The sequence below is a fragment of the Polypterus senegalus genome, chromosome 3, assembly GCF_016835505.1.
Source record: "Polypterus senegalus isolate Bchr_013 chromosome 3, ASM1683550v1, whole genome shotgun sequence".
Taxonomy (NCBI): Eukaryota; Metazoa; Chordata; class Cladistia; order Polypteriformes; family Polypteridae; genus Polypterus; species Polypterus senegalus.
Genome location: NC_053156.1, coordinates 10,526,358 through 10,553,075, shown reverse-complemented (window position 1 = coordinate 10,553,075; position 26,718 = coordinate 10,526,358). Strand labels below are relative to the sequence as shown.

At 47.4% G+C, this 26,718-nt stretch overlaps 1 protein-coding gene across 2 annotated transcripts in view; it reads left to right on the top strand.

Moving 5' to 3' along the window:
• LOC120524808 (low-density lipoprotein receptor-related protein 1-like) overlaps window positions 1–26,718 on the top strand; it is a 114,680-nt gene that overhangs the window by 7,222 nt on the left and 80,740 nt on the right. For both annotated transcript variants that reach the window (XM_039746563.1, XM_039746562.1), the window contains exons 6-17: window positions 26–289; window positions 8,419–8,581; window positions 8,957–9,179; window positions 9,269–9,458; window positions 9,557–9,700; window positions 9,811–10,047; window positions 10,187–10,367; window positions 10,538–10,760; window positions 25,039–25,228; window positions 25,317–25,439; window positions 25,535–25,675; window positions 25,777–25,902. In XM_039746563.1, coding sequence (XP_039602497.1) covers window positions 26–289; window positions 8,419–8,581; window positions 8,957–9,179; window positions 9,269–9,458; window positions 9,557–9,700; window positions 9,811–10,047; window positions 10,187–10,367; window positions 10,538–10,760; window positions 25,039–25,228; window positions 25,317–25,439; window positions 25,535–25,675; window positions 25,777–25,902 — 2,205 coding nt within the window. The remainder of the gene's footprint in view (window positions 1–25; window positions 290–8,418; window positions 8,582–8,956; window positions 9,180–9,268; window positions 9,459–9,556; window positions 9,701–9,810; window positions 10,048–10,186; window positions 10,368–10,537; window positions 10,761–25,038; window positions 25,229–25,316; window positions 25,440–25,534; window positions 25,676–25,776; window positions 25,903–26,718) is intronic.

Genomic DNA, 26,718 nt, shown 5'->3' with positions numbered 1-26,718 from the left:
CCCGTGTCTGTTCATGCCCCCGCAGAGCCCGTCGAGCGGCCGTCTGTCCTGCTCATCGCCAATTCACAGAGCATCTTGGCCACGTCGCTGAGCGGAGCCCAGTTGCCCAACCTGGCGCCTGCCAGTACGCGACAGACCACTGCCATGGACTTTATTTATGCCGAGGAGACGGTCTGCTGGATTCACGTAGGTGACACGGCCACGGGGACCATCCTCAAGTGTGCCAAGGTCACCAACCTGAAAGCCTTCACTGACGAGAGACAGATCAACATCTCACTGAGCCTGCACCGTGAGTCATCCACTTTGGGAGGGGATGGAAAAAGATTGTCAGGGGTGTGGACAGCTGTGTGTGTGTGTGTGGGGGGGTTCATTGTGCCATGACGATGATGATTAAATCTGACCAGGAGTCCCATCCTAGGTCCAGCTTTCCCTGTTGCACTTATCACGTGTTTAGAATAGCAGACGGTCACCAGGGCATTACGAGAACATGGCTTCTTATTAAGTGGCCATCAAGCTGTGTGTGACTCGAGTGGCTGCCGGCTGAGGGGACCAGTGCCATTTCAGACTGGTAGTGACGGCGCCAGGGCCTGGCATGGGCAGTGTGTGACTCTGATGTGGCCCGTGGCTCTGGCACTTACTCTGCTGAAGTGACACCCACCTCTTGTTATGCAGTCGGTGTGGTAAAGTGGATATTAAACCCTTGAGGCTGTGGGTACAAATCCCACTACTGACACCAGTGGGACCCCGAGCAGGTCACTTCACCTGCCTGGGCTCCAGTTGGAAACGCAAAGGTTAATGTCACCTCAGATGCCTTGGGTGAAGGGGTCCGCCAGATAAGTAACTGAAATGAAAGTGTTTCCTAGGGAGTCCTCTGCGGTGGCACTGTAGAAGGTCCCCTCTGGGCACGTCCCGGCTTCACAGGAAGTGCCTCGTAATCCTCGGAGGAATTTTTATCCTGCGCTGGAAATCTGCTGTCAAGGCTACTTGAGGTGCTTTTCTGGGATTTAGAGATGAAATGTGAAGTTCATTTTTGTGTTCCCCGTGTTAATCCCAGGAGGCAGCTTTGACACGTTAGGCCCGTTTTTTGTGGTCTTTCACAGCGGGCACGGCAACGCATGTGACGACTCAACAAGCGCCGTCTTGGTGGTCTGTCAGCCTGGCTTTTGTGGCGGAATGCTGTGCCACTCGCCTAATCGAGGCCTTTGTGCCCATCTTCTCTTCCATTAAGTACCAAACATGTAAGCCGTGGGTTAATGCAGCGTGAAGTGTGACAGCTGCTGAGCTCAATGCACTCCCTCTGGCGCTCGCCCGCCACCCTAAGCGGAAGAGCCATTTGTGGGCAATGAGCAGATAGATATGCCATTCTTTGGGATTCGGTTGTGTTTCTCAGGTCCCTGTATGTTTGCACATTGTGGCCTGACCTGTAATGTCCTCCTGGTAGTCTGGGCACCCGCAGATCCTCAATATCTTTAAATGTGATGTTCACGAGCACCGCGAGCGACCACTTTGTGCAGCAAACGCGTCAAGCTGAGGGACACCAAGCAGTAAAAGGCAGTGAGGCTGAGTATGGGAATTGTGGCTGGGCACTGGGAATTGTTAGGGCACCACCTGTGTGTCCCCGTTTTAAATTGGCACAAAAACAAAAAAACATACTTGATGGCACCAGCAACAGAAAATATCGATGTAGTGGCCGCCTCAAAAGAGAAAGGTTCCCCTTAGGGAGTCTTAGAAATCGCACAGGATCTTCGTCCAGGTCCTCTGTGGTCTGCTGGGCATTGTAACGTCCTGATTGGAAGGGCAGTGCCAGCTCTTGGCACTGCATTTGGGTCGGTTGCCCTCACTCGGTGGCTTCTCAGAAAGGGAGAAGCAGTCAGCGTGAGCGCCTCCTCTCGTCCCATCATCGTGGTACCACTGACGTCAGCAGAACATGGACGGTACCCCCTAGGCGCACCCGCAGGACCGCATCTAAAAGTTAAAGGAAAATGACAGGAGAGGAAAGCAAGAGCCGCCACTCGGATTCTGTCACCTTAACGATGAATCGCGTTCTTGAGGACCCCCCAGCCCAACTCCAGTGAAATGCAACAGAAGGGTGACAAGTGAGAGGAGACCATTGTGTCCATTAGTCACTTGTCTCTTTAGTTGTCTTCTCCTCCCAGATCCGTCTTGTAGGCCGTCGACGTTTCTACTCCAACTCCGTGTCTCAGGAGTTTCCTCAAATTCCCACAACTATTGGCGTAAAGAGGTGCCTTCTGCTCTCCATTTACTTCCCCTTCGTTTGCACCGGTGTCCTCGAGCACATCATCCTCCGTTATTGCTGCCTTTGATGATTTTGAAGACCTGGCGGAGGTCCCCCCAATAACCACCATACACCCACAGTCTCCACTACTCGAGGTTTCATTTTTGGAGTCTAGGACATGGCCTTCATTCCCATGATGCACCTGGTTGCTCTCCAGTGCACAGCTTCTAGTGCTGCTATGTCTTGACCTGACCTGACCTGGGCTCACCTTTTCAACATCGATGTGCAGAAGTAATTTAAAAGGCAAATAAAAAGTTGGATTATAATGTAAGAAACATTAACATAAATCAAGGGACGTCCGAGCACCTGACATACTAGTGAGACCTCATCTGGAGTCCTGGGGTCAGTTGATGACTCCATAAAGACACAGCGGCCCTGGAGAAGGTCCAGAGAAGAGTGATGAGGATGATTGAGGGGCTACAGGGGGCGAGTTATGAGGAGAAATTGATGGAGTTGAGACTTGTAACCATTGAATGTCAGTAAATGTAAAGAATTACACATAGGAAGTCAAAATGTGAGGGTTGAATACACAATGGGGGTCTGAAAATGCAGAGACCACCTAATGAGAAGGATTTAGGAGTCATAGTGGACACAAAACTATCGACTGGCAGACAAGCCATGACGAAGACTAACAGACTGTCAGGTTATATAGCGCCTTGATGTGTGGACTACAAGTCCCAGGCGGTTCTGCTCAGGCTTTTTAACACACATTGGTGAGTCCTCAGCTGGAGTCCTGTGGTCAGTTTTGGTCTCCAGGCTACAAAAAGGTCAAAGCAGCACAAGAGAAGGTCCAGAGAAGAGCAACAAGGATGAGTCCAGGGCTACAGAGGATGAGTTGTGAGCAGAGATTGAGAGATTGGACAGTTTTAACAGCTTGATGTCCGTAAATGCAAAATATTACACATAGGAAGCAAAAAATGTGAGATTTGAATACACAATGGGTGGTCGAAAAGTCAAGGGTCCAACTTGTGAGAAGATTTAGGAGTCATACTGGACTCGTTATTATCAACTGCCAGACAGTGTTCAGAAGCCATTAAGAAGGCTAACAGACTGTCAGGTTATATAGCGCCTTGACGTGTGGAGTACAAGTCACATGAGGTTCTGCTCAGTCTTTATAACACACTGGTGAGGCCTCATCTGGAGTCCTGGGGTCAGTTGATGACTCCATAAAGACACAGCAACACTGGAGAAGGTCCAGAGAAGAGCGACGAGGCTGATTGAGGACTACAGGGGGCAAGTTATGAAGACGAAAAGAGCTGAGCCTTCACAGAGAGGAAGAGGAGACCTGACTGAAGGGTTTAAAATGATGAAGGTGATCAGTGCAGTGGATCAGATGGTGAGGTCATCAAGAACACGGGGACACAGCTGGAGACTTGTGAAGGGTGATTGCCACACAAACATTAGGAAGTTCATGTTCACATAGAGAGCCACAGACACGTGGTGTAAGTGGCCAAGTAGTGTGGTAGACAGGTGGACCTTAGGGACTTTCAAAACTCAACTTGATGTTGTTTTGGAAGAATTAAGTGGAGAGGACTGGTGAGCTTTGGTGGGCTGAATGGCCTGTTCTATTGTTCTAATAGCATGTCAGGTTATATAGTGCCTTGTTGTGTGGAGTACAAGTCACAGGAGGGTCTGCTCAAGTCTTTATAACACACTGGTGAGGCCTCATCTGGAGTCCTGTGGTCAGTTTATGACTCCATAAAGACACAGCAGCACTGGAGAAGGTCCAGAGAAGAGCGACGAGGCTGATTGAGGGGCTACAGGGGGTGAGTTATGAGGAGAGATTGATGGAGTGGAGACTTGTAACCATTTAATATAATTTAATTTGCTCACCTGTATATGATTTTACTGTATAATTTCCTGCATTTTATAATGTTGGTCGTATAAGTCGAATGTGGAAAACTGACGCTATTGGTCCAAGAGATTACGATATGCTAACGCCCGCCCACCTGAGAGAGTCACCACGGGGCACACGGCCTTTTATTTCTATGTATCGTGCCTAGGTGACCACACGGTAATACCTAAACTATTCTGAAGCGACGTTTGCACTGTTTTGTGTTTTTGGTATCTCGCACCCTCATTCACCTTCATCGTAAGAGAGTCCGTTATCTACGATCAGAAGAAAATAGGGAGCTGGTTTGAAATTGAACGTTGTTGAAGTAGCGAAAAAAAATTGGTAACTGCGGTGCTGCAACCAAATTCAATGAGTCTGTGAAACTGAAGAGCGAAGATGTGAAAAAATACTAATAGTAAGTGGCGTATAAGTCGGGGTGCGATTTTATGATCGATTTATCGGGTTTGAAGACCCGACTTCTACGCCATTCTATACGGTACTTACAGTAAGTGTCTAAAAACACGGTAACGTGACTTCGCTTTCACTTCGGTCAACCAAATTTTGCGTACAAGTTTTAGGTACAAACACGTCGATTTCTATCAACTTTTCCGGCTATTTCCGTTCGCCAGAAGTGGTGCTTTTACCTTTCATTCCGACTTCTTCAACTTGACTTTTCTAGTAATTGCTCAGTATATTATTAATTTGATTTGGTTTGTTGTTGATGGTTCTTTAATGTCAATGATATAACAGTAATAATCCTTGTCTTGCGGTTTACTCCTCAAATATCCATCCCCGTCTACGAGAAAGTCGAGGGGGGACCACTCCTGATTCTCCCCATGTCTGTCTGCACTCTGTAGTCTTCAGTGCTGCTCAGACCAGCAGATTTCTTCCAGAACGGTCCTGTCTGTCTATGAAAAGTCCAATTTCGAGTGGGACAGGACTGCTGGGTCCGTGAAGGACACCCCGACTTGTGACATTCACTGCTCACTTTTGAAGTAGGGTTGTGTTGGTTACGTGACGAGCACCAGGCCTGAACGAGGAGACGTGACGGAGACTCCCTCTCAGTGGGTCACCCGTTTGAGACGAGTATCCTGAGGATCTCCAGGAGGGACATTTACACTCGGTTCAGCTTGTTCTTTGTATCGTGCCCTTCACTGAGCTGGCATGTAAATTACGGTTTTCCACTTTCCTAACTCCATGACGCATACCCATAAAGCTCCGGGTTTGTTTAAACTCACAGACAGACAAACCAATGAGCATCAGTGGAGCATCGCAGTGTCCCTCGCCATCTTAACTGTCATTGAACGATGGAGGAGAGCCCCAACTCCGGTCCTGGAGGGCACCAGAGGCCACAGTGGCTTCATTCTAAACCTTTTCTTAATTAGTGACCTGTTTTTGCTGCTAATTAACTCCTTTTCCTTTCATTTTATTTGACTTGTTTTTAAGGTTTGCTTCTCTTTATCGCTTCCTTTCTTCTCTTAAACGGCACCCAAACAGGTTTGGCTCCAGTTGGCTCGCTCACGTCACGTTTCATTTCTAAGCCCGGGCCTCAAACTCCAACCAATTTCGCTCCGAAATATAAAAGTGAACGTCCCTCGTAGTTTCCACGTATTACAAAAGTGCGACTCGCCGGTCTGTCATCGCAGGGTCCATTGTTCTCTCCCTTCTTAAAGACCGGAGTCAACTTTCTAGCCCTTTGCTATTCCTCCCTTCTCTAGTGACTAACGCCAGGATGTTGTTCTTTACTCAGAGAATTATGGGAATTGGAAACAAAATGTCCCAGGCATGGAGCCGAGGCAGAAACCTTGAGTTAGTTTAAGAAGGACTTGGATGAGTTGCTGGGGACAGCTTGGTCATTAGCTAAACAGGCGAGTGACAAACGGGACTGTGGCTGAGTGGTCTCCTCTCGTTTGTCACTTTTCTTATGTTCGTATTTGTGGGGGTCGCTCTAATGGCTGCCTCTGGGTGGGCACCTCTTGCTTGCTGCTTACTTGCAGATTGCCTTTCTTTTGGACTCTGAGGCGTGATGTCCTGTGTTATGAAGAACTCCCTTTTGGACCCGCATAGACTTTTAAAGCTCTTGATTTTTACTTTAACGTATACAAAGTATATGAATCGCCCAAAAATTCAATGTTGAGATTTTGATACAACAACATTTATTTATATAGCACATTTGTATACAAACAGTAGCTCAAAGTTATGAACTGCGGTGGGTTGGCACCCTGCCCAGGATTGGTTCCTGCCTTGTGCCCTGTGTTGGCTGGGAGTGGCTCCAGCAGACCCCCGTGACCCTGTGTTCGGATTCAACGGGTTGGAAAATGGATGGATGGATGGATTTTGATGTTTTAGACCTGTTAACTGTCATTGAACTCTAGAGGAGAGCGGGAGTCCCCAACTCCGGTCCTGGAGGGCCGTGGTGGCTGCAGGTTTTCTTTCTCATCCTTTTCTTAATTAATGACCTGTTTTTGCTGCTAATTAACTCATTTTCCATTCATTTTAATGGACTTGTTTATTAAGGTTTGTTCTCCTGAGTTTCTTGATTTCTTTCTTTAAATGGCACCCAAACAGAAATGAAATGTGATGCGAGTGAGCCAATTGGAGCCCACCTAAATCAGGGCCTCAAACTCCAACCTGTTTCACTCCAACCAGCTGCTCAATGAGGCGCAGAGTCTTATCGTTAATTAAACCTGCTCTTTAATTCCATGGCTTGCCTGCTATCGCACAATGAGAGCAGTGACATGTCCGACATTGTGGATTTTATCTTATTCTCTGATTTTTCTGTTAAAGGTTTTGTGGACCTGAACAGATCAGCGTTCCTGAGACCTTCACCGTTCTGTATTTTCAGATATTTTATGATGGACACCAGTTGTTTCGGCTCATTTTGCATCTCATTATTGTTTGGCTGCTAATTAAGGGGTCCGAGTCTTCAAGACCAAGTCAATTAAAAGGATTTCAAAAGAAGTTAATTAGCAGCAAAAACAGGTCACTGATTAAGAAAAGGGTGAGAATGAAAACCTGCAGCCACTCTGGGCCCTCCAGGACAGGACTTGGGGACCCCTGGAGGAGAGGATCTGCAGCATCATTGGGATTATCTATCTATCTATCATATAGCGCCTTTCATATCTATCTATCTATCTATCTAATATACAGTGCCTTTCATATCTATCTATCTATCTATCTATCATATAGCGCCTTTCATATCTATCTATCTATCTATCTATCTATCTATCTATCTATCTATCTATCTATCTATTTATCATATAGCGCCTTTCACATCTATCTATCTATCTATCTATCTATCTATCTATCTATCTATCTATCTATTATATAGTGCCTTTCATATCTATTTATCTATCATTATATAGTGCCTTTTATATCTGTCTATCTATCATGCCTTTCATATCTGTCTGTCTGGGGTCCACGGTCAGTTAGTCCGTCACCCCCCTGGGTTCTAACATGAGTACAGACGGATTAAAACTTGAAGGCAGGAGTGTGGAGCTGTGAGGTAGCATCGCTAACAGAGGGTCCGCCCGGTTATCCCCACCCTAATATATGTTGATAAAGGGGTCTTGTAAAGGCGTATCACGTCACAATGTGAGTTTCTACTTGGCCCACCGTCTGGCCCGACATGAAGACGGCCAGCATGTGTGCGATTCGTTCTCTTCCATCGGTGGCTCTGCTCTGCCCAAACGCTGCTTGCCCCGCCTTTTCTCCCAGCTGGCACACTCGGGTGAAGCTGGTTTCACATTTGACCCCTGTGACTTGGTACGGCACGACAGCACCACATAGAGGTGAACGTGACTGAGCTGTTAAACGGTAATCTGGTGGATCGGCGTGATGCTGAGAGTCCAGAAGGTAGCTTGGGTGAGCCCTCGTGTGCGAACTTGCTGACGAGTGGCGTAGGGGGTTCATGCCCACGTGCTTCATGTGTGTCCATTGATGTTGTTTTCCTGCTCATTTATTCCATTTTTTTTTTGCATTGATTGGCCTGTGGAGGTGCAGGAAACAGTAAAGCATCCCACTGCCCTGAGGACATTGTGCAGATCCGGGCCTTATGGCAGCCCACTCTGTTCCCCTCTGCGTCTCTTCGACTTGTGCAGCAGCCGTCTGGCAGTTCTCCGGCCGAGTGTCTTTGAACAATTGGCCTTGACGAGAAGGGGGCCGAGAGTTTTTGGCGCCACTGCCAACTGCATGACGTGCGAGTGTTTGTGAATGCAGGACCGTTTTGGCTTCTCGATCGTCTGTGTTGCTGCCCACTTGGAGTGACCCTTGCTCTATTCTGCTCTAGATGTGGAACAGATGGCAATCGATTGGCTCACGGGGAATTTCTACTTCGTGGATGACGTTGATGACCGCATCTTTGTGTGCAACAAGAATGGCGATACCTGTGTCACGCTGATTGACCTTGAGCTCTACAACCCTAAGGGCATCGCTTTGGATCCAGCTATGGGGTGAGTGCCCACCAACTGGCTTTCGCTCGGTGCCCTCCTTGTCCTTTGGCCTGCTGGAGGTGAGGGGTTAGTTGAGGTGGCACACGTGTGGCTCTTTTTGAAGTGTGTGTGTTCACCATCTTTTAAACCAATGGAGGGGGGGTCTACAAGTTATTTTAGGGGTCAGTATGGGGTTTCTGTGGTTTGACCTAAAGGTCCAAGTGTGTGGCAGTTCCTGGGTTGGAAGAGAGGGCCATTTCTACCCACTTCTCGCCCGCCTCTGTTGCTGTACCCATCTGACCTGAGCTTGGCGGGGCACAGGTGTGGTGGTGAAAGTGTATGCTCTCTCTGGCGGGTGTTTGACTCCGCTGCCAACTCCGTGTACCCCTCTTGCAGGAAGGTCTTCTTCACGGACTATGGCCAGATCCCCAAAGTCGAGCGCTGCGACATGAATGGCCAGAACCGCACCAAACTGGTGGACAGTAAAATTGTATTCCCTCATGGCATCACTCTGGACCTGGTCAACCGATTCGTGTACTGGGCGGATGCCTACCTGGATTACATCGAAGTGGTTGATTATGAAGGCAAGAACCGTCACACCATCATCCAGGGCCTTCTGGTGAGTTCAAGGCGAGACCGACTGGCGCGAATGCGTGTGCCACTTCTCTTGAGAGTAACGTTGCGCTGTGCCGTTTTCACCCAACGCAGATCGAGCATCTCTATGGGCTGACTGTTTTCGAGAACTACCTGTATGCCACCAATTCCGACAGCGCCAACATGCAGCAGAAGACGAGCGTGATCCGTGTGAATCGCTTCAACAGCTCCGACTTCCAGGTGGTGACCAGGGTGGACAAAGGAGGAGCGCTGCACGTGTACCACCAGCGGCGGCAGCCAGCAGGTCAGGCTTTAGCAGCAACGCGCAGGCCTCTGACGTCCGCGAGCAGGTTGGAGCACGTCGCTGGGCGGGTTGACAGCTGTCCGTGTTTGTTTCTGCAGTGCGGAGCCACGCTTGTGAGTCAGACCAACATGGCAAGGCCGGGGGCTGCTCGGATATCTGCTTGCTAGGAAACAGCCACAAGTCACGCACCTGCCGCTGCAGGTCCGGCTTCAGCCTGGGCAGCGATAACAAATCATGCAAGAGTAAGTAGGGCCCAGGTGTTGTTATAATGGTGGGAGTGGGCACTGCCAGGCTGCCAGCCATTTGGGGGGTGGGTTAGGGCCTGCAAATCCTAACTAATCTCCTCTTTCAGAGCCCGACCACGAGTTGTTCCTGGTGTACGGAAAAGGTCGTCCTGGAATCATCCGAGGGATGGACATGAACGCCAAAGTCCCCGATGAGTACATGATCCCCATTGAGAACCTGATGAACCCCCGAGCGCTGGATTTCCATGCCGAGACGGGATTCATCTACTTTGCGGATGCCACCAGCTACCTCATTGGGCGTCAGAAGATTGACGGCACGGAGCGAGAGACGATTCTCAAGGACGGTACGTCCAGCGTGCCGTTAATCTTGCCTTGCCAACCCCGCGCCCTTCTAGGTGTCTCGGGCCATCACTTAAAATGAATGAGATGCACTTGCGTCATGCTAAGGGATTTGTCTGAGCTCTCGGTCCTTCTTCTCCTTAGGAATCCACACAGTGGAGGGCATTGCAGTGGACTGGATGGCCAATAACCTGTACTGGACAGATGATGGTCCGAAGAAGACCATCAGCGTAGCTCGACTGGAGAAGGCCTCGCAAACCAGGAAGACTTTGGTTGAAGGCAAAATGACACACCCCAGAGCCATCGTGGTGGACCCTCTAAATGGGTAAGTCTCTGTGCCCATGTTGTCTTTGCTACAAACCTCACCCTGCTGGACCGCCTTATGGTAGTGCACTTAACGGACCCCTACAGTGATTTGTTTTTGTGTTTTTTTTGTGTTGGTTAGTGTTGGGTGAAGGGGTTCTATCTAAACTCGTTCTTTTGTGTCCAACCTAGGTGGATGTACTGGACGGACTGGGAAGAAGATCCCAAAGATAGTAAGAGAGGCAAGATCGAGCGAGCGTGGATGGATGGCTCAAATCGTTCCATATTCCTCACCTCCAAGTTTGTGCTCTGGCCAAATGGTCTGAGTCTGGACATACCCAATGGCATCTTGTACTGGGTGGACGCCTTCTACGACCGTATCGAGATGGTCTACGTGAATGGTACTGACCGCAAGGTAGGAAGTGCGCGAGTGTAGCACCGAGAAACTGACAAAAGGGATTCAATGAGACTTGGGAGACTGATGGGTGTGTGACATAGCAAGTGCCCCCCATCTTCAGGTCTACAACTTTTACATATTGGGACATGACTATCATCACCCAGTCTGACCACCGGTGACACACAGGACATTAGCGGAGATGCCAAAAAGGCAAATATGAACTGATAGGTGCAGCCCGTGATTCAGTAACTTGGAAAGCCCCTTTAAGTGGTGATACATTGAAGGTCTCGTTTTCTCGTTGCCCTGTGAGGCTGTGTGTTTATGCATACAATCGTTGAAGGCCCTGCGTGGCACTGAGGTCTGAACTTTCCAAAGCTGCGATTCTGTTCTGTTTTTGGCCGCTCAGTTCCCAATTTGCAGTTAGGGGTCACCCTTGTGATGCCCAATCCATGTTCGTCCGAGCTCCGGCCATTTAGCGTTGTCCTTCAGAGTATTGAGTTTAAGTCTTTTTTTTTTTTTATTGTTTTTTCCTTATCTCTCGGGGCTGAGTATCTCTATTATAAAAAAGGCGAGACTTGTCTCACGGGATTTGAAAAATCTCTGGGGAAAAAAGCATTTGGCCAAGAGATTTTCTCAAGCCCCGCCCTCCTCTCCACCATTTCTGGTTCACGCCCGCGGTCCTCTCACCTCTCATTGGTGTGAATGCGTTGGTCAGACTCCGTTCCTGCACTCTCAGCTCTTATAAATTTTTACGTTTTCCTCACTTTAAGTTCCCAATTAAAGAAGACGTATTCTGTCTAAATACTGAAGAATTTCATCACGAAGGGTTATCAACAGAAGACCTGATTACACGGGCAATCCTAGCACCGAGAAACGCTGAAGTCAACAAATTAACGTGAAAATTGACGATGGGTTACACAGCCAATTGGTTAAATGCATATCAACAGACTCTGCTGACACAGTTGGTGGTGATGGTGCTGAAGATGAAAACAGCAACTTACAATATCACGAAGAATACCTACAACCGATAACACCGTCTGGTCTGCCACCAGCCAAATTACTGTAGAAAGAAGAACATGTCGTAATGTTATTGTGTAATTAATGTCTGATTGATGGGCTCTGCAATGGAACAAGATTAGTTGTTTTCAAAATTGGGCGAACAATTCTGACATGTCAAATGTTAACAGGCAACAAGAAAGGTAATGTAGTCCATCTTCACTAATGACATTGGACACCAAAGGAGATCTTGATATGCCATTCGTATTAAAACATTTACAGTTTCCTGTTAGAATAGCTTTTGATAGGACAATTAACAAATCACAGGGACAAACGTTCGAAAAGGTCGGTTTATTTATTAGAGAGAAAGAAACGAAATCCACTCATGGGCTGTTATATGTCACGTTGTGACGATGAAAGTCCAAACACGGAATCAAAATTCAATGCGATATTGACGAAAAGTTACATCCAAAAATTGTTTCTACTGAAGTTTTACAGTAAAAGTGTTAGTTTAAAACGTATTTATGCGTGTTAATTTCAAAGCCAAACAGAACGAAAACGTATATTAACACAACGAATACCTCTAACGCAACATGAAACATCATTTTCTTTCAATTTATCACGTTTTACTACGAAAATAACAGTCTGTTTAAATTGTACATCTGCATCCCCATACGTGAGCGGCAGAACTGTGGCTAACGTGTAGCGCCCGCATAGGGGTTGGCGAGCGAAGTGAGCGGTTGGCACTGCCCCCCTAGTGTTTTAAAAAAAAAAAAAAAAACTCAACTAAAAAGCAATGGTTTAACACACAGATCAAAATAAAATGCTTATTTATGCTGTTTTATGTTCCATGAGCCTGTACGGTGTGTGTATTTTGTATTAATTAGATTCCTGTTTGTCTCGTCACTCATAAGCTGACAGGCACTGTCTGAAGAAAACCAAAAAAAAACAAAACCAAAAGCCCACGGCTCCCCGTCTTTCGTTTTTTGATTTCCAGATCACTGACATCCAAATCAGAGTCCAGTTCGGCAATTGAACTCAAATAACTAAATGACTAACGCACATGGTGTAGTGTGTTTTGTGTATTCGCTTCGCTCTCTCGCACGATGTCGATGCCATTCTAGACGCGTGCAGAGATTCAACGTCAAGTCTAAGACGTCAAGTCTGCCGATAACGGAACGGCGAATTCTATTGACCTTCTCAGCTGATCATCGCTCTCTACGTCCGCCCTCAACCCCTGCTGTCGACAGACGTCACCATCTGCCATAAAAGAGTTCGAGAAGTTGGCGCCGATTGAGACGTCGTCACCCCTGCACCTCCATCCTTGGTGACTACTGTGAGGCACCAACTGGCATATGTGGCAGGCTTTGCTCCTTAAGGCCTGCACTCCCAGCCTGCTGTCGTCGTCATTTCAGATGTTGGACTCTTGAGGTGTTTTTCTGTTTTGTTTTACTACATGGACACAAAGCTGGGGTCGTATTTAGAAAAATTGCGTACCCGCAAAAAAGAGCGTGCCGACGTCGGGGATTTAAGAAGAGAAAATTGGCAGGATAATGTGTGCGTATTTACGGCAACAGTTTGGACAAACTGGCAAAGGAAGGTGCCCTCGATCGAGTAGGGAAACGCAGCCAAAGCCGTTACATGACGACTCACGTGCACACGATACTTCACGTCACCAGGCCGTCGTCGTAATTCGCTTTGACCCGCGTTCTCTTGAAACTGTGCGGAGATGGGCACGGCGTTAGAAAGACCGACTGCTGGAAATCGGGCCACGCCGGTTCATATCCAGGTTTCAACAATGGTTGGCGTTCTGGGAACTGGCGCCTGCCAGAGGGGACCGGGAAACGGGGTGAGGAATATCTCAGCCAGGCTGCAGCTTCATCATGGCTGCCATGCAGGAAGCCATCACCATGTGCAGTGTGCGTATGGCATGGGTGGACAGGCCAACTTAAAAAGGCGGTTTGCTGCAGAGTCCTGTATTCCTAACGCATTCGGGGGGATTGTCTGTGCAGCGAGGGCGCGTAGCGTCAAGGGTGCCATGCCAGTTAACAGTTCTGGTAACGTGCTGCCAGGGGGAGACTGATAAACATCATGGCTTGGTGGCCTGGGTCAGCCAATGATTCACTGATCATGTACTAGCTGCCCCCCCGCCGGGGCTCCGTCCACGTGGTAGTGAAACCGGACGATTGTTAAAAATCAATAAAAAAAAAAATTTCATTGGTATTGAGAAGAATTTCTGTTGATAGATTTCGTATCTGAGGGCCTCTTGATAAACGATATTTTTTTTTTTTTTTGCTATGGGGGCGAGGACATATAATTTTCTTGGGGAACTAACCCGGGAGAAAGCGACGTGAAGCTGACCATGCGAGAAGCCCGGTGAGCTAAGACTTGAGGGTCTGTCCCCGGGCCTCGTTAATTGACTTCAGCGGGACCTGAGATCTCCTGAAGTGAAAGGGCAAGTCAGTCGCCATGAGAGGAAGGCGAGGCATTAACACCGTCCTGCCAGTGCCACACCCTGTGGTGATCATCGCTGCTATGATGATGTTCTGTAGCTGACAGACCTGGAGACGGGTACCAAAGCGTGGGTGGGCTCAGGTTTCTCAAAACGATAATCGGTGCTGCTCCTTTCAATGCCAAGTCGTGGGGCGGCATGCCAGGAGGATTAATGGAATTTAAAAATTCTGTAGGATAATGGACTGAATCGCTGTCTTCTTAAGCAGTATTTATTGAAGCGTATATCTGAGACGGCGTGTCAAATAATTTGAGCACCGATTTAATTCATTTTAACAACAGCGTCGTTTCTTGCAGTGAGGGTAGAACGTTCCCCAAACTAAGAAAGAGGACGATGTACAGTTGAAGGCATGTCCGGGTATACTGCAGTAATGAGTTGGTTCAAGTCTTGAACCGAGGTGCACAAATCGTCATTGTTTACCGCAATAAATAGCGCCATCTCCAGTCTGTAAGGAGCCGTTCCCCACTTCCAGTGGTAGGTGGGAAAATCTTGTGGGTCCATCTCTGACCAAAAAGGTGCAGATATTGAGGGTCAGTGACAGCTTGGCGACTTCACTCCAGATAGATGGGCACTTAAGACACACGTCCACCTCGTCGCCACAAGTCTGGTCGGAAATCTCCTGGGAAGGGAACTGTACCTCGAAAACACGCGTAGCTCCGGTCTCTTGCTCTCAAAAACCTCAATCGTTCCTCCTTAACAATCTCTAGAGGATAATGTCTGCTGTACAAATGGGTATCGCTAGCTAAGTGGAGGCAAGGTGCGCTCCAACATGTGGCGCAAGGTACAGCAACTCGAATGTAGGCTGGCGCGTGAGAATGAGGAGGGCCCCGGTCCTCTCCACGTGGTCTGCAGCTTCTCTCTCTCTCTCTCTCTCAGATTGGCGCAAATAAATCGATGCCTCAAGCGAATTCTGATTCTTAGTCATAAAATCAACTGGAATGTTCAAGCAAATTCTAGCTAAAAAAACCCGATCTAAATCCATGAAGTAATTCTCTTATGAAAAGTGGACAGACATACAGACATACAGTATATACCAGTGTGCCCGAGTGAAGGCAGCTCAGCACCGACGGGAGGGCCGTGTAAAGACTGAGCTCAAACGTTAAGGAGTGTTTAGACGCGATTATGGCTGCTCAAGGTACCGCTGCCCGAGGCAATGGGGTGTAATGACTCTCTTTGGAAAATTCTGCCGGGAACAGAATTCAAAACAGGAAGTTCAAGCAGTTCACTATCTTATCACCATTCTAGATCGGTGTATAAATAACTAGCTGGCCCCCGCGGCTCTGCCCACGTAGCAGTGAAACAGGGCAGACTTTAAAAATCAATAGCAAAAATGTAATTGTGCCCAAGTGGCAGGTAGGTACGCTCCATCGTCAAACGTTGGCACTGCATCTGATGGTGTTCAGCTCTGACGGGAGAGCGTCACCCACGTGGGAAGAAAAGCACGTGGCCAATGAGCAGCTACCCTCTAAAACACGCGTCTCTCATTCTCTCTCTCAAAAATGTCAAACGTTACTCATTTAACAATCTGTAGCTGATGATGTCAGCTGAACAAACGGGCATCGCTAGCTAAGCGGAGGCAAGGTGTGCTGCAACACGTGGCAAGAGGTACAGTGACTCGAACGGAGACTGGCGTGTGACGGAGAAGGGCCCTGCCCCATTATCCCGCAGCCTTTCTCTCAGATTCACGCTAATAAATCGGTACCGCAAGCGAACTATGATACTTAACGTAATGAGAAACTTTCAAAATCAACTGGAATGTTCAAGCAGATTATAGCAAAAAACCCGATCTAAATCTGTGAAGTAGTTCTCTCGTGAAAAGCGGACAGACAGACAGACAGACGTTGGATAGAAATATACAGTGCATCCGGGAAGTATTCCCAGCGCTTCATCACTTTGTCCACATTTTGTGATGTTACAGCCTTATTCCAAAATGGATTCAATTCATTTTTTTCCTCAGAATTCTACACACAACACCCCATAATGACAACGTGAAAAAAGTTTACTTGAGGTTTTTGCAAATTTATTAAAAATAAAAAAACTGAGAAATCCCATGTCCATAAGTATTCACAGCCTTTGCCATGAAGCTCCAAATTGAGCTCAGTTGCATCCTGTGTCCCCTGATCATCTTTGAGATGTTTCATTGGAGTCCACCTGTGGTAAATTCAGTTGATGTGACCTGATTTGGAAAGGCACACACCTGTCTATAGAAGGTCCCACAGTTGACAGTTCATGTCAGAGCACAAACCAAACATGAAGTCAAAGGAATTGTCTGTAGACCTCTGAAAGGATTGTCTCGAGGCACAAATCTGGGGAAGGTTACAGAAAAATGTCTGCTGCTTTGAAGGTCCCAATGAGCAGAGTGGCCTCCATCATCTGTAAGTGGAAGAAGTTCGAAACCACCAGGACTCTTCCAAGAGCTGGCCGGCCATCTAAACTGAGCGATCGGGGGAGAAGGGCCTTAGTCAGGGAGGTGACCAAGAACCCGATGGTCACTCAGTCAGAGCTCCAGAGGTCCTTTGTGGAGAGAGGAGAACCTTCCAGAAGGACAATCATCTCTGCAGCAATCCACCAATCAGGCCTGTATGGTAGAGTGGCCAGACGGAAGCCACTCCTTAGTAAAAGGCACATGGCAGCCCACCTGGAGTTTGTCAAAAGGCACCTGAAGGACCCTCAGACCATGAGAAACAAAATTTTCTGGTCTGATGAAACAAAGATTGAACTGTTTAGTGTGAATGCCAGGCGTCACGTTTGGAGGAAACCAGGCACCACTCATCACCAGGCCAATACCATCCCTACAGTGAAGCATGGTGGTGGTAGCATCAGGAACTGGGAGACTAGTCAGGATAAAGGGAAAGATGACTGCAGCAAAGTACAGAGACATCCTGGATGAAAACCTGCTCCAGAGCTCTTGACCTCAGACTGGGGCGACGGTTCATCTTTCAGCAGGACAACGACCCTAAGGACACAGCCAAGATATCAAAGGAGTGGCTTCAGGACAACTCTGTGAATGTCCTTATGTGGCCCAGACTTGAATCCGATTGAACATCTCTGGAGATCTTGAAATGGCTGTGCACCAACGCTTCTCATCCAACCTGATGGAGCTTGAGAGGTGCTGCAAAGAGGAATGGGCGACACTGGCCAAGGATAGGTGTGCCAAGCTTGTGGCATCACATTCAAAAAGACTTGAGGCTGTAATTGCTGCCAAAGGGCATCGAAAAAGTATTGAGCAAAGGCTGTGAATACTTATGGACATGGGATTTCTCAGTTTTTTTATTTTTAATAAATTTGCAAAAACCTCAAGTAAATGTTTTCACGTTGTCATTATGGGGTGTTGTGTGTAGAATTCTGAGGAAAAAAATGAATTTAATCCATTTTGGAATAAAGCTGTGACATCACAAAATGTGGAAAAAGTGATGAAGCGCTGGGAATACTTTTTGGATGCATTGTATGTGTGTATATATATATATATATATAGATAGATAGATAGATATAGAGATATATAATAGATAGATAGATATAGAGATATAGAGATATATAGATAGATAGATAGATAGATAGATATAGAGATATAGAGATATATATATAGAGATATATAGATATACTAGGGGGCTCTGCCCCCTGCCCACTTCTCTCACCAACCCCCGTGCGGGCGCTATGCGCTGGCCACTTCACATCTGTGCCGCTCACGTACGGAGAAGCAGATGTCCAATTTAAACAGATTGTTATTTTCATGGGAATTGTTACATATGCATAATAGAAGTAACCATTTGACATTACAGCAAGTAATTAACCCAAGTAAAAAATAGTAAAACGTAATAAATCAAAATAAAATTACGTTTCGTGTTGTGTTTGAGGTATTCGTTGAGTTATATGTTTCCATTCTGTTTGGCTTTGATATTAACACGCAAAAACTTTTTAAACTTCTTCTGTCTTTTGATGTCTCCGTCTTTCGAAAATATTAGTGCTGACAATTCGTCACAATTCGGTTTATGATCTATGCGAGTGTGATCTTTCAGATTCATATAGAAATCCAAGAACACTTCGTGTGTTTTTCGGATAAATTTTGTGTAAAGTGCGATACTTTTGGACGTATGGATTTGTATCCATCATTGGCTGTAGAATTTGTAATACGTCCGATCGTTTAACTCTTTCCATTCCATGTTGCATCGCTTCTCCGTGATCGTAAATATACACCTGACCGAGTTGTGGCTTCTTTGAAATTAAACTTGTCGTAGCTTTAATTGTTGTGGGATCACAGATTCTCATAGCATATGGTCCAGAATCGTGGAAATCTACGTTTTGAGCATTGAATGTTGTGAACGCAAAAAGATTATTGTAGACTCGGATATTTAGCCTGTAGTGTTTGTGGATTTCACTTTCACCAAAACAACAAATCGTTTTAATTCTCGCGGCTACGCCTCTTCATTGGGAGGCAACACTACTTTATCCTGATGGCAACACGAGTTAGATGATCTGCAAGTCTCTGACTTAAACTTTAAAGCCTTACAGTATCTAAATACTTGTGTCGTATCACCTGTGTCCATATATTTGATCTCTTTTCTCTTTTACCTTTTCGTCAATATGGCATTGAATTTTGATTCTGTGTTTGGAATTACATCGTGACAACACAACGTATAACTGCCCGTGAGTGAATATCGTTTCTTTTTACAAGAACTGTGTCTGACAATAGCATTCATATGAATGAGAAGTGATTGGACCGTGTGCGTGGTTGTAAATGTTTTAGATGCAGGCAGCACTTTTCCAAATCTCTTTGCATAAAGTCTTGTCTCACGGGGCTTGAAATTGTCTCTCATGGGATTTCACTTTCACCAAATAACAAATCTTTTTAATTCTCGCGGCTACGCCTCTTCATTGGGAGGCAACACGGCAACACGAGTTAGATGATCTACAAGTCTCTGACTTAAACTTTAAAGCCTTACCATACCCACATACAGTACTTCTGTCACATCACCAATGTCCATATATTTGATCTCTTTTTGCTGTTCCGTTATTTCACTGAGTAATAATTTCCGTTTGTTTGCGCTAATGCGATCTTTACTATCAGTTTTTGGAGACTTTCAAATTCTCTAACCTGCTCTCCTTGTGCCAACATTTTTGGACTTCTTTGCGACGTTCTACTTTGTCTTCTACTCTTTTATTTCCGACCCCGCTTAGACCGATGAGGTTTTCAATTCCACTTGGTCCGGGCTGATTATAACTTTCCTTATTTTCGGAATTTGCACTTCAATTATTATTGTTCTTTTTTTGAACTCTTTTCTCTCCCATGCTTTTGGGCCTCTTTTCGATGCGTTGCCCTTTCTTCTTCACTTAGTCGTTGACGTGTCATCTAGAACGTATAAAATTATTGTCCAGAAAAGGATGACATCGAAGGAAACAAATAGATTGTATGTCTAAAAATACTGTCCAGAAAAGCTGCTTTAAAAAACGACTTAAAATGAGGAAAATGTAAAAATTTATAAGAGCTGAGAGCGCAGGAACTGTGTGTGAGAAAAGCATTCACACCAATGAGAGGCGAGGGGAGCGCGGGCGTGGGCCGTGAACCGGAAATGGCGGAGAGGAGGGCGGGACTTGAGAAAATCTCATGGCAAAAGTCATCCCAAGATTTCATTTTATAAAAGATATATACACAGTCATATGAAAAAGTGTGTGACCCCCTCTCAGCCTGCATAATAATTGACTCGACTTTCAATATAAAAGATTACAGTGGCTTGTCTTTCATTTCCTAGGAGCACTGCGGTGTTTTCCGAACAAAGATTTTTAGAGACGCAATATTTAGTCGTATGAAATGAAATCAAATGTGATAAACTGGCTGTGCACAAATGTGTGTCCCCTTGTCATTGTGCTGATTTGAATGCCTGTCACTGCTCAATGTTGGATGAGCTCGTTAAGCCTTGACCTTCATAGACAGCAGTGTCCAATCATGAGTGGTAAACGGTATTTCAGGTGGTCAATCGCACGTTTCCTTCCCTTTGACTCTCCTCTGAAGAGTGACAGACAGCATGGGATCCTCAAAGCAACTCTCAGAAGATCTGAAAACAAAGATTGTTGAGTCTCCTGGTTTAGGGAAAGTCTACAAAAAGCCATCTCAGAGGTTTAAACTGTAAGGAATGGAATCAGGAAATGGAAGGCCACAGGCACAGTTGCTGTTAAACCAACTCAGCAGGTCTGGCAGGCCAAGAAAAATACAGGAGCGTCATATGGAGAGGCAGGATTGTGAGAATGGTGACAGACAACCACAGATCACCTCCAAAGACCTCAAGAACATTTTGCTGCAGATGGTGTATCTGTACATCGTTCTACAATTCAGAACATCTGTATGGCAGGGTGATGAGAGAGAAGCCCTTTCTGCACTCACGCCACAAACAGAGTCGCTTGTTGTATCAAATGCTCATTTAGACAACTCAGATTTATTTTGAAACAAAGTGCTTTGGACTGACGAGACACAAATGGAGTTATTTGGTCAGAACAAAAAGAGCTTTGCATGGCAGAAGAAGAACACCGCATTCCAAGAAGAGCACCTGCTACCTACTGTTGAATATGGTGGAGGGTCCATCATGCAATGGGGCTGTGTGGCCAGTTCATGGACTGGGGCCCTTGTTAAAGTTGAGGGTCGGATGAATTCAACCCAATATCAACAAATTCTTCAGGATAATGTTCAGGCATCAGTCACAAAGCTGAAGTTACGTAAGCAGCGGTTTGATATTCCAACAAGACAATGAGACAAAACACAAAGGCATTCATGCAGAGGGAGAAGTCCAATGTTCAGGAATGGCCGTCACAGTCCCCTGACTTGAATATCATCTATGGGATGATTTGAAGCAGGCTGTCCATCAAATTGAACTGAACTGGAGAGATTTGGTATGAAGAATGGTCAGAAATACCAACATCCAGAATCCAGACACTCATCACAGGCTACAGGAGGACAGCGTCTGGAGGCTGTTAGATTTGCAAAAGGAGGCTCAACTGAGTATTGATGTCATATCTCTGTTGGGGGGCCACATTTATGCACCTGTCTAATTCTGTTATGATGCATATTGCATATTTTCTGTTAATCCAATAAACTTAATGTCACTGCTGCAATCCTACTGTGTCCATAAGGCATGTCAGATATTCAAAGGAAGTTCAGCCAATGAGAAACAAAAATCCAAAGAATTAAGAGGGGGTCCCAAACTTTTTCATATGACTGTATATAGTGTATAGTATATAGCTGACTGAAGTGACTTTGAATGTGGTGGTGTGGTTGTTGGTGCCAGGCGGGCTGCTCTGAGTGTTTCACAAACTGCTGATCTTCTGGGATTTTTACCCACAGCCATCTCTAGGGTTACAGAGAGTGGTCCGAAAAAGGGAAAATATCACTGAGGGGCAGTTCTGATGCCAGAGGTCAGAGGTGAATGGCCAGACTGGTCTGAGTGGATGGAAAGGCAACAGGAACTCACATAAGCACTCGATACAACCAAGGTGTGCAGAAGAGCAGCAGGGGGGCTACAGCAGCAGACCACCACACCGGGTGCCACTCCTGTCAGCTAAGAGCAGGCAGCTGAGCCTACAATTCACACACGGGGCTCACAAAAATTGGGAAAACACGTCGCCTGGTATGACGAGTCTCGATTTCTGCTGTGACATTCGGATGGTGGGGTCAACAACATGACAGCAGGGGTCCATCTGCCTTTTCAGGCTGGTGATGGTGGTGTAATGGTGTGGGGGATATTTTCTTGGCACACTTTGGGCCCCTTAGAACCGACTGAGCTTCGTTTAAGTGCCACAGCCCACCTGAGTACTGACCACGTCCATCCCTTTATGACTGCCATCTACTGATGGCTCCTTCCAGGCTGATCACTCCTTGAACGTGCCAAGGAGTTCACTGGACTCCAATGGCCCCCCACAGTCAGCAGATCTTAATCCAGTAGAGGACCTTTGGGATGTGATGGAGCGGGAGAGTCGCCTCCTGCAGAGTTGAAATCAGCAAATCAAATCAGCAGCCACTGCGTGATGCCGTCATGCCAATAAGGACCACAATAAGGAATGTTTCCAGCACCTTCTATGCCAAAGAATTATTATATTTTATTAATCCCGAAGGAAATGACTTGGTTTTTCGCATACCCCTTGGGGTCAGAGCGCAGGGTCAGCCATTGTACAGCGCCCCTGGAGCAATTGAAGGTTAAGGGTCTTGCTCAAGGGCCCAGCAGGGTAGCATCTCTCTTTTGGCAGTGATGGGGATTCGAACCGGCAGCCTTCGGGATGCCAGCACAGATCCTTCGCCACAGAGCCACCACTCCGCCCTACTACGGCAGTCCTGAAGACCAAAGGGACAAAATCCGGTGCTAGCCAGGTGTACCTAATAAAGTGGCCACTTTATTGTATTTTCGGTTTTGTAAATGAGGCCCGTGGAGAGCATTTTCAAAAGTCTTTTGTTTTCAGGGGTTAAAAGTGCTGGGGTAGCGTAGACGAAAGAGCGTACGGTAACTAATGGCCGTGTTTTTAAATGAAAATGTCGTCGTGTGGACGTAACCTGAGCAAATTCCCTAAAGAACGTGTGCACGTTAATAAGCTCAAGCTGAAGCCATCAGACGTACGTTCGTCATTCTCTGATGTGATCCTCAGCCCGTGGTAAATGGCGTGTGGCCGACAGCCAGTTGAGTTTATGGAGGTCCCGAGATCTTGGACTTGCTCGAGCAGTCCTCGGGATCGGCGTAATTGAGCCATAAAATGAGGCCACGTGCAAATGAGCCGCTTGATTTGTCAAAGGAGTGCACAGCAGCCCAGCCGACTGCGAGAGCCCGATGAGTCCACAGAGGTGCAGAGTTTAACGTCCGATCAGGCGACGATAAGAGAGCTCGGCGGCCTGTGCTGGCTTATTTTCAGAAGGCTGCTTGATAAGACGCCACCCGAGAGGTTGGCAGTCAAACTGAAACAGGGGGCTTCAGACTTGGCTCAGACACCGGAAACGAAGGGTTAGCGGCGAGGGAAACATTCACAGAATCGGGTGATGTTGGGATTTGGTGTCCAGCAGGGCTCAGTGTGGGGGCTGCTGCTCTTTTTTAATGTACAGAAATGGTCTGATAAGAATGTAATCGGCGAAAGCCCGTGTCACGTTAGACGACTTTTCCAGTGATTTTCGGGGGCAGTCGGCGCTGTTTTTGTCACATGTGACCTACCTAACGACTGCCACCAGCTCGTCTGTGGCTGGCCACAATACAACAAAACCCGTTAGGCTCGGGGTGGTCTGTAAACACAGGAGAACTGACGACCAATGGATGATTGGCCAGAAGTACGAGGAGTAGACGGTAGCAACGAGGAATGTCGCAGAGAAGCTCATCTGTCTTACGTTTTAAAACATAATGGGGGGAAAAAAATTAAAAGGGCCGACCACAGCAATTAACCCTTCGTACTACACCGGCTCTGACAAGCAGCATGGGGGCAGCTGCGGACCACCCAAACAGAAGACAAGCTCGTCCGTCTGATGTCTCGTATTTTATATTTACCATAACAGCATTGAAATAAAGAACAGAGTTTGCTGCTGAACTTACTGCAGCTCTTAATCATTCGTACAGCCCCGCCTCCGTAGAGGCAACACGCTATTGGCTGTGAGAAAAAGGGGCGGTTACAACTCCGCTGGAAGATCGGCACTCAGTCGACACATGTGAGTGGGCTACGATTATCAGTCATGTCATTTGACGTGGCACAATGACGGGATCGACAAATGTGACAAGACAGTCGCGTCATGTGCCATCGGCTTAAGCCGTTTAGGTTCACAGATGATACCAAACTAGCTGGAGGGTCAAGTGAAGTTTGAATTGTTACCGGAGGGCTTGGGCAGATTTGTGGGTGAGGACACGGAATGTCAAGGAGGCAGAAATGTTAGATATGAGATATGAGGGCCAACACTTGAAAGTGCACCTTATGAGAAGTCATAGTGGACTGGTCAGTACCAGCGTCCAGGAAGTGGACAGAAGCCTTTGAGAAAGCTGATAAGGTGTTAGGCTATATAGCGCCCCCTATGTGCGCTGTACTTGTCAGTGGAGGACATTCCCAAAATTGAGTGAATGGGTCAGTGCAGAGTGACAAGACAGTCATCGAATGTTGTGAACCCCGTGGCAGGACATTCAGTAAGCTTACAGGATATTGGGTTACATAGCGCCCCCTGTCTGTGGTGTTCAAGCAGTTTGCATTTCTGGAGATGACCTGCTGAGCTGCGGCCCTGCCCTGCCTGGAGCTCACGTACGACAAACTACGACAGCTCAGCAGGTCATCTCCATTAATGTGAAGAGAGTAGAGGTGTGTGTGTGTGTGGCAGAGCTGGCAGAGCTTGGTGTGAGGTAAGACCCGGGCATTTCATCAGAAGGGACCAGACTGAAAGTAGAGGGGCAGCAACAGCGGCCAACCCTCAGGACAAGGTGCCAGGGGGCAGCGAGAAGAGTTGTCACTAATGGGGTAGGGGCTTTTACACAGCCGCTCGCCCGTACCTGCCCTTCTGACCACTGGCTTGACCGATGCAATCGTCCTGCCTGACGTCCCGTCTCCAGCTCCACCTTTCCCATGACTTGCACCCTCCTCCAGTTTAGCCCAGATAAGAGCATGAGCAGTGAGTCGAAGACACGAGGAGTGACAATGCCAGGCTCTCATAAGAGGCCGGTGGGTGAGAGGGAGAGACTACTGAGGGGTGTGGGGTGGCACTAGCAAGCAGTTGACGTGGTGGCAGCGGGGCTCAAGACTGGGTGCATCTGATTGGCTGCTCTTTTGGTGACCTGAACTCCTCTCTGCCACCAGACCATATATGAAGGAAATGAGCTGAACCACGCGTTTGGGCTTTGCCACTACAACAACTTCCTCTTCTGGAACGAGTACCGAAGTGGCAGCATTTACAAGCTGGACCAGAAAACCAGGACGGTCACACTGCTACGTAACGAGCGCCCACCCATCTTTGAGATCCGCATGTATGACGCTCAGCAGCAACAAGGTAGGCTGGCATTAGCTGGTGGGTCCTTCGCTGGGGTGGGGGGTTGCCTCACCTGGCCACTTGAGCAACATTTTTCTGTTGGTCGCAGGTTCCAATGCTTGCCGGGTCAACAATGGGGGCTGTAGCAGCCTGTGTCTGGCCATCCCGAATGGGCGGCAGTGCGCCTGCGCTGAGGACCAACTGCTAGACGACGACAATGTTAGCTGCAAAGGTAAGTGTGGGCTTGGGGGGCATCTTACTCGGAGTGCCGGCCTCGGGCTGCCACCCTGCATCTCTCTCCTTTTTTTTTCCCCCCTCTCTTCACAGCAAACCCATCATATATTCCGCCCCCCCAGTGCCAGCCTGGCGAGTTTGCTTGCAAGAACAACCGCTGCATCCAGGAGCGCTGGAAGTGCGACGGAGATAACGACTGCCTGGACAGCAGCGATGAAGCCCCTGAGCTCTGCCGTACGTACCCAGCTGGGCGAATGGGGTTGGGGTGGTGTTGTGGCACACGGGGACAGGCCTTGGATGCCAATTGCTGCTTTCTTCTCCTGAATTCTCTACAGATCAGCACACCTGCCCCTCCGACCGTTTCAAGTGTCAGAATAACCGCTGCATTCCCATCCGTTGGCTGTGTGATGGCGACAACGACTGCGGTAACGATGAAGATGAGTCCAACACCACCTGCTCAGGTAACAAGTTGCCACGAGTAACACTTACACGGGTCACGCTTATTAGTGCCACCCCCTTGGAGTGCTGGTGCCCTACTGCCTTATTATTTTACAGGACCTTGGCAGGCAGTGCCAGGTTGTGCCCTCTCTCGCTCTCTTTTCTCTCTCTCTCCCTCTTATTAAGGTCACTTGCTTTGGGTTGTCGTCCATTTTGTCCCCACACAATCTTACGCCTGCACTCTCCAGGTCTTGCACTTGGGGTGTAGGTGGCATAGTGCACCACTTTTGTGTAGGACACTCCTGCTGCCACATCTCTACACAAGGGTGGTCCAGATCTAATTATGCAGATCCAGATCGTCTGAATGGCTTTGATTTATGCGGGGACGATTCCAGTTCGGCGTGAAGACGATTCTTCATGTGGTCTTTTCGATATTTCGGGATTTTTCGGGTGATTTTCTATATGATAAACTTAATAAGTTATAGCGTAATGAAAAGTGCATAATTAGATCTGGACCACCCGATATGTAGAAAATCCACAGTCTGTCTGTCTGTCCGCTTTTCACAAGAGAACTACTTCATGGATTTCGATCGAGCTTTTGTTCTAGAATTTGCTTGAACATTCCGGTTGATTTTTGCGGCATCTCTCATCGCACTAAGAATCAGAGTTCGCTTGCAGGGCCGATATATTCACGTAAATCCGGGAGGGCGGCTGCGGGACCTCAGGAGTGGGGAGCCGGGCAGGACCTTCCTCATTCACTTGCCAGCCTCTGTTCGAGTTGCTCTACCTCGCACCACGTGTTGGAGCGCACCTTGCCTCCACTTAGCTAGCGATGCCTG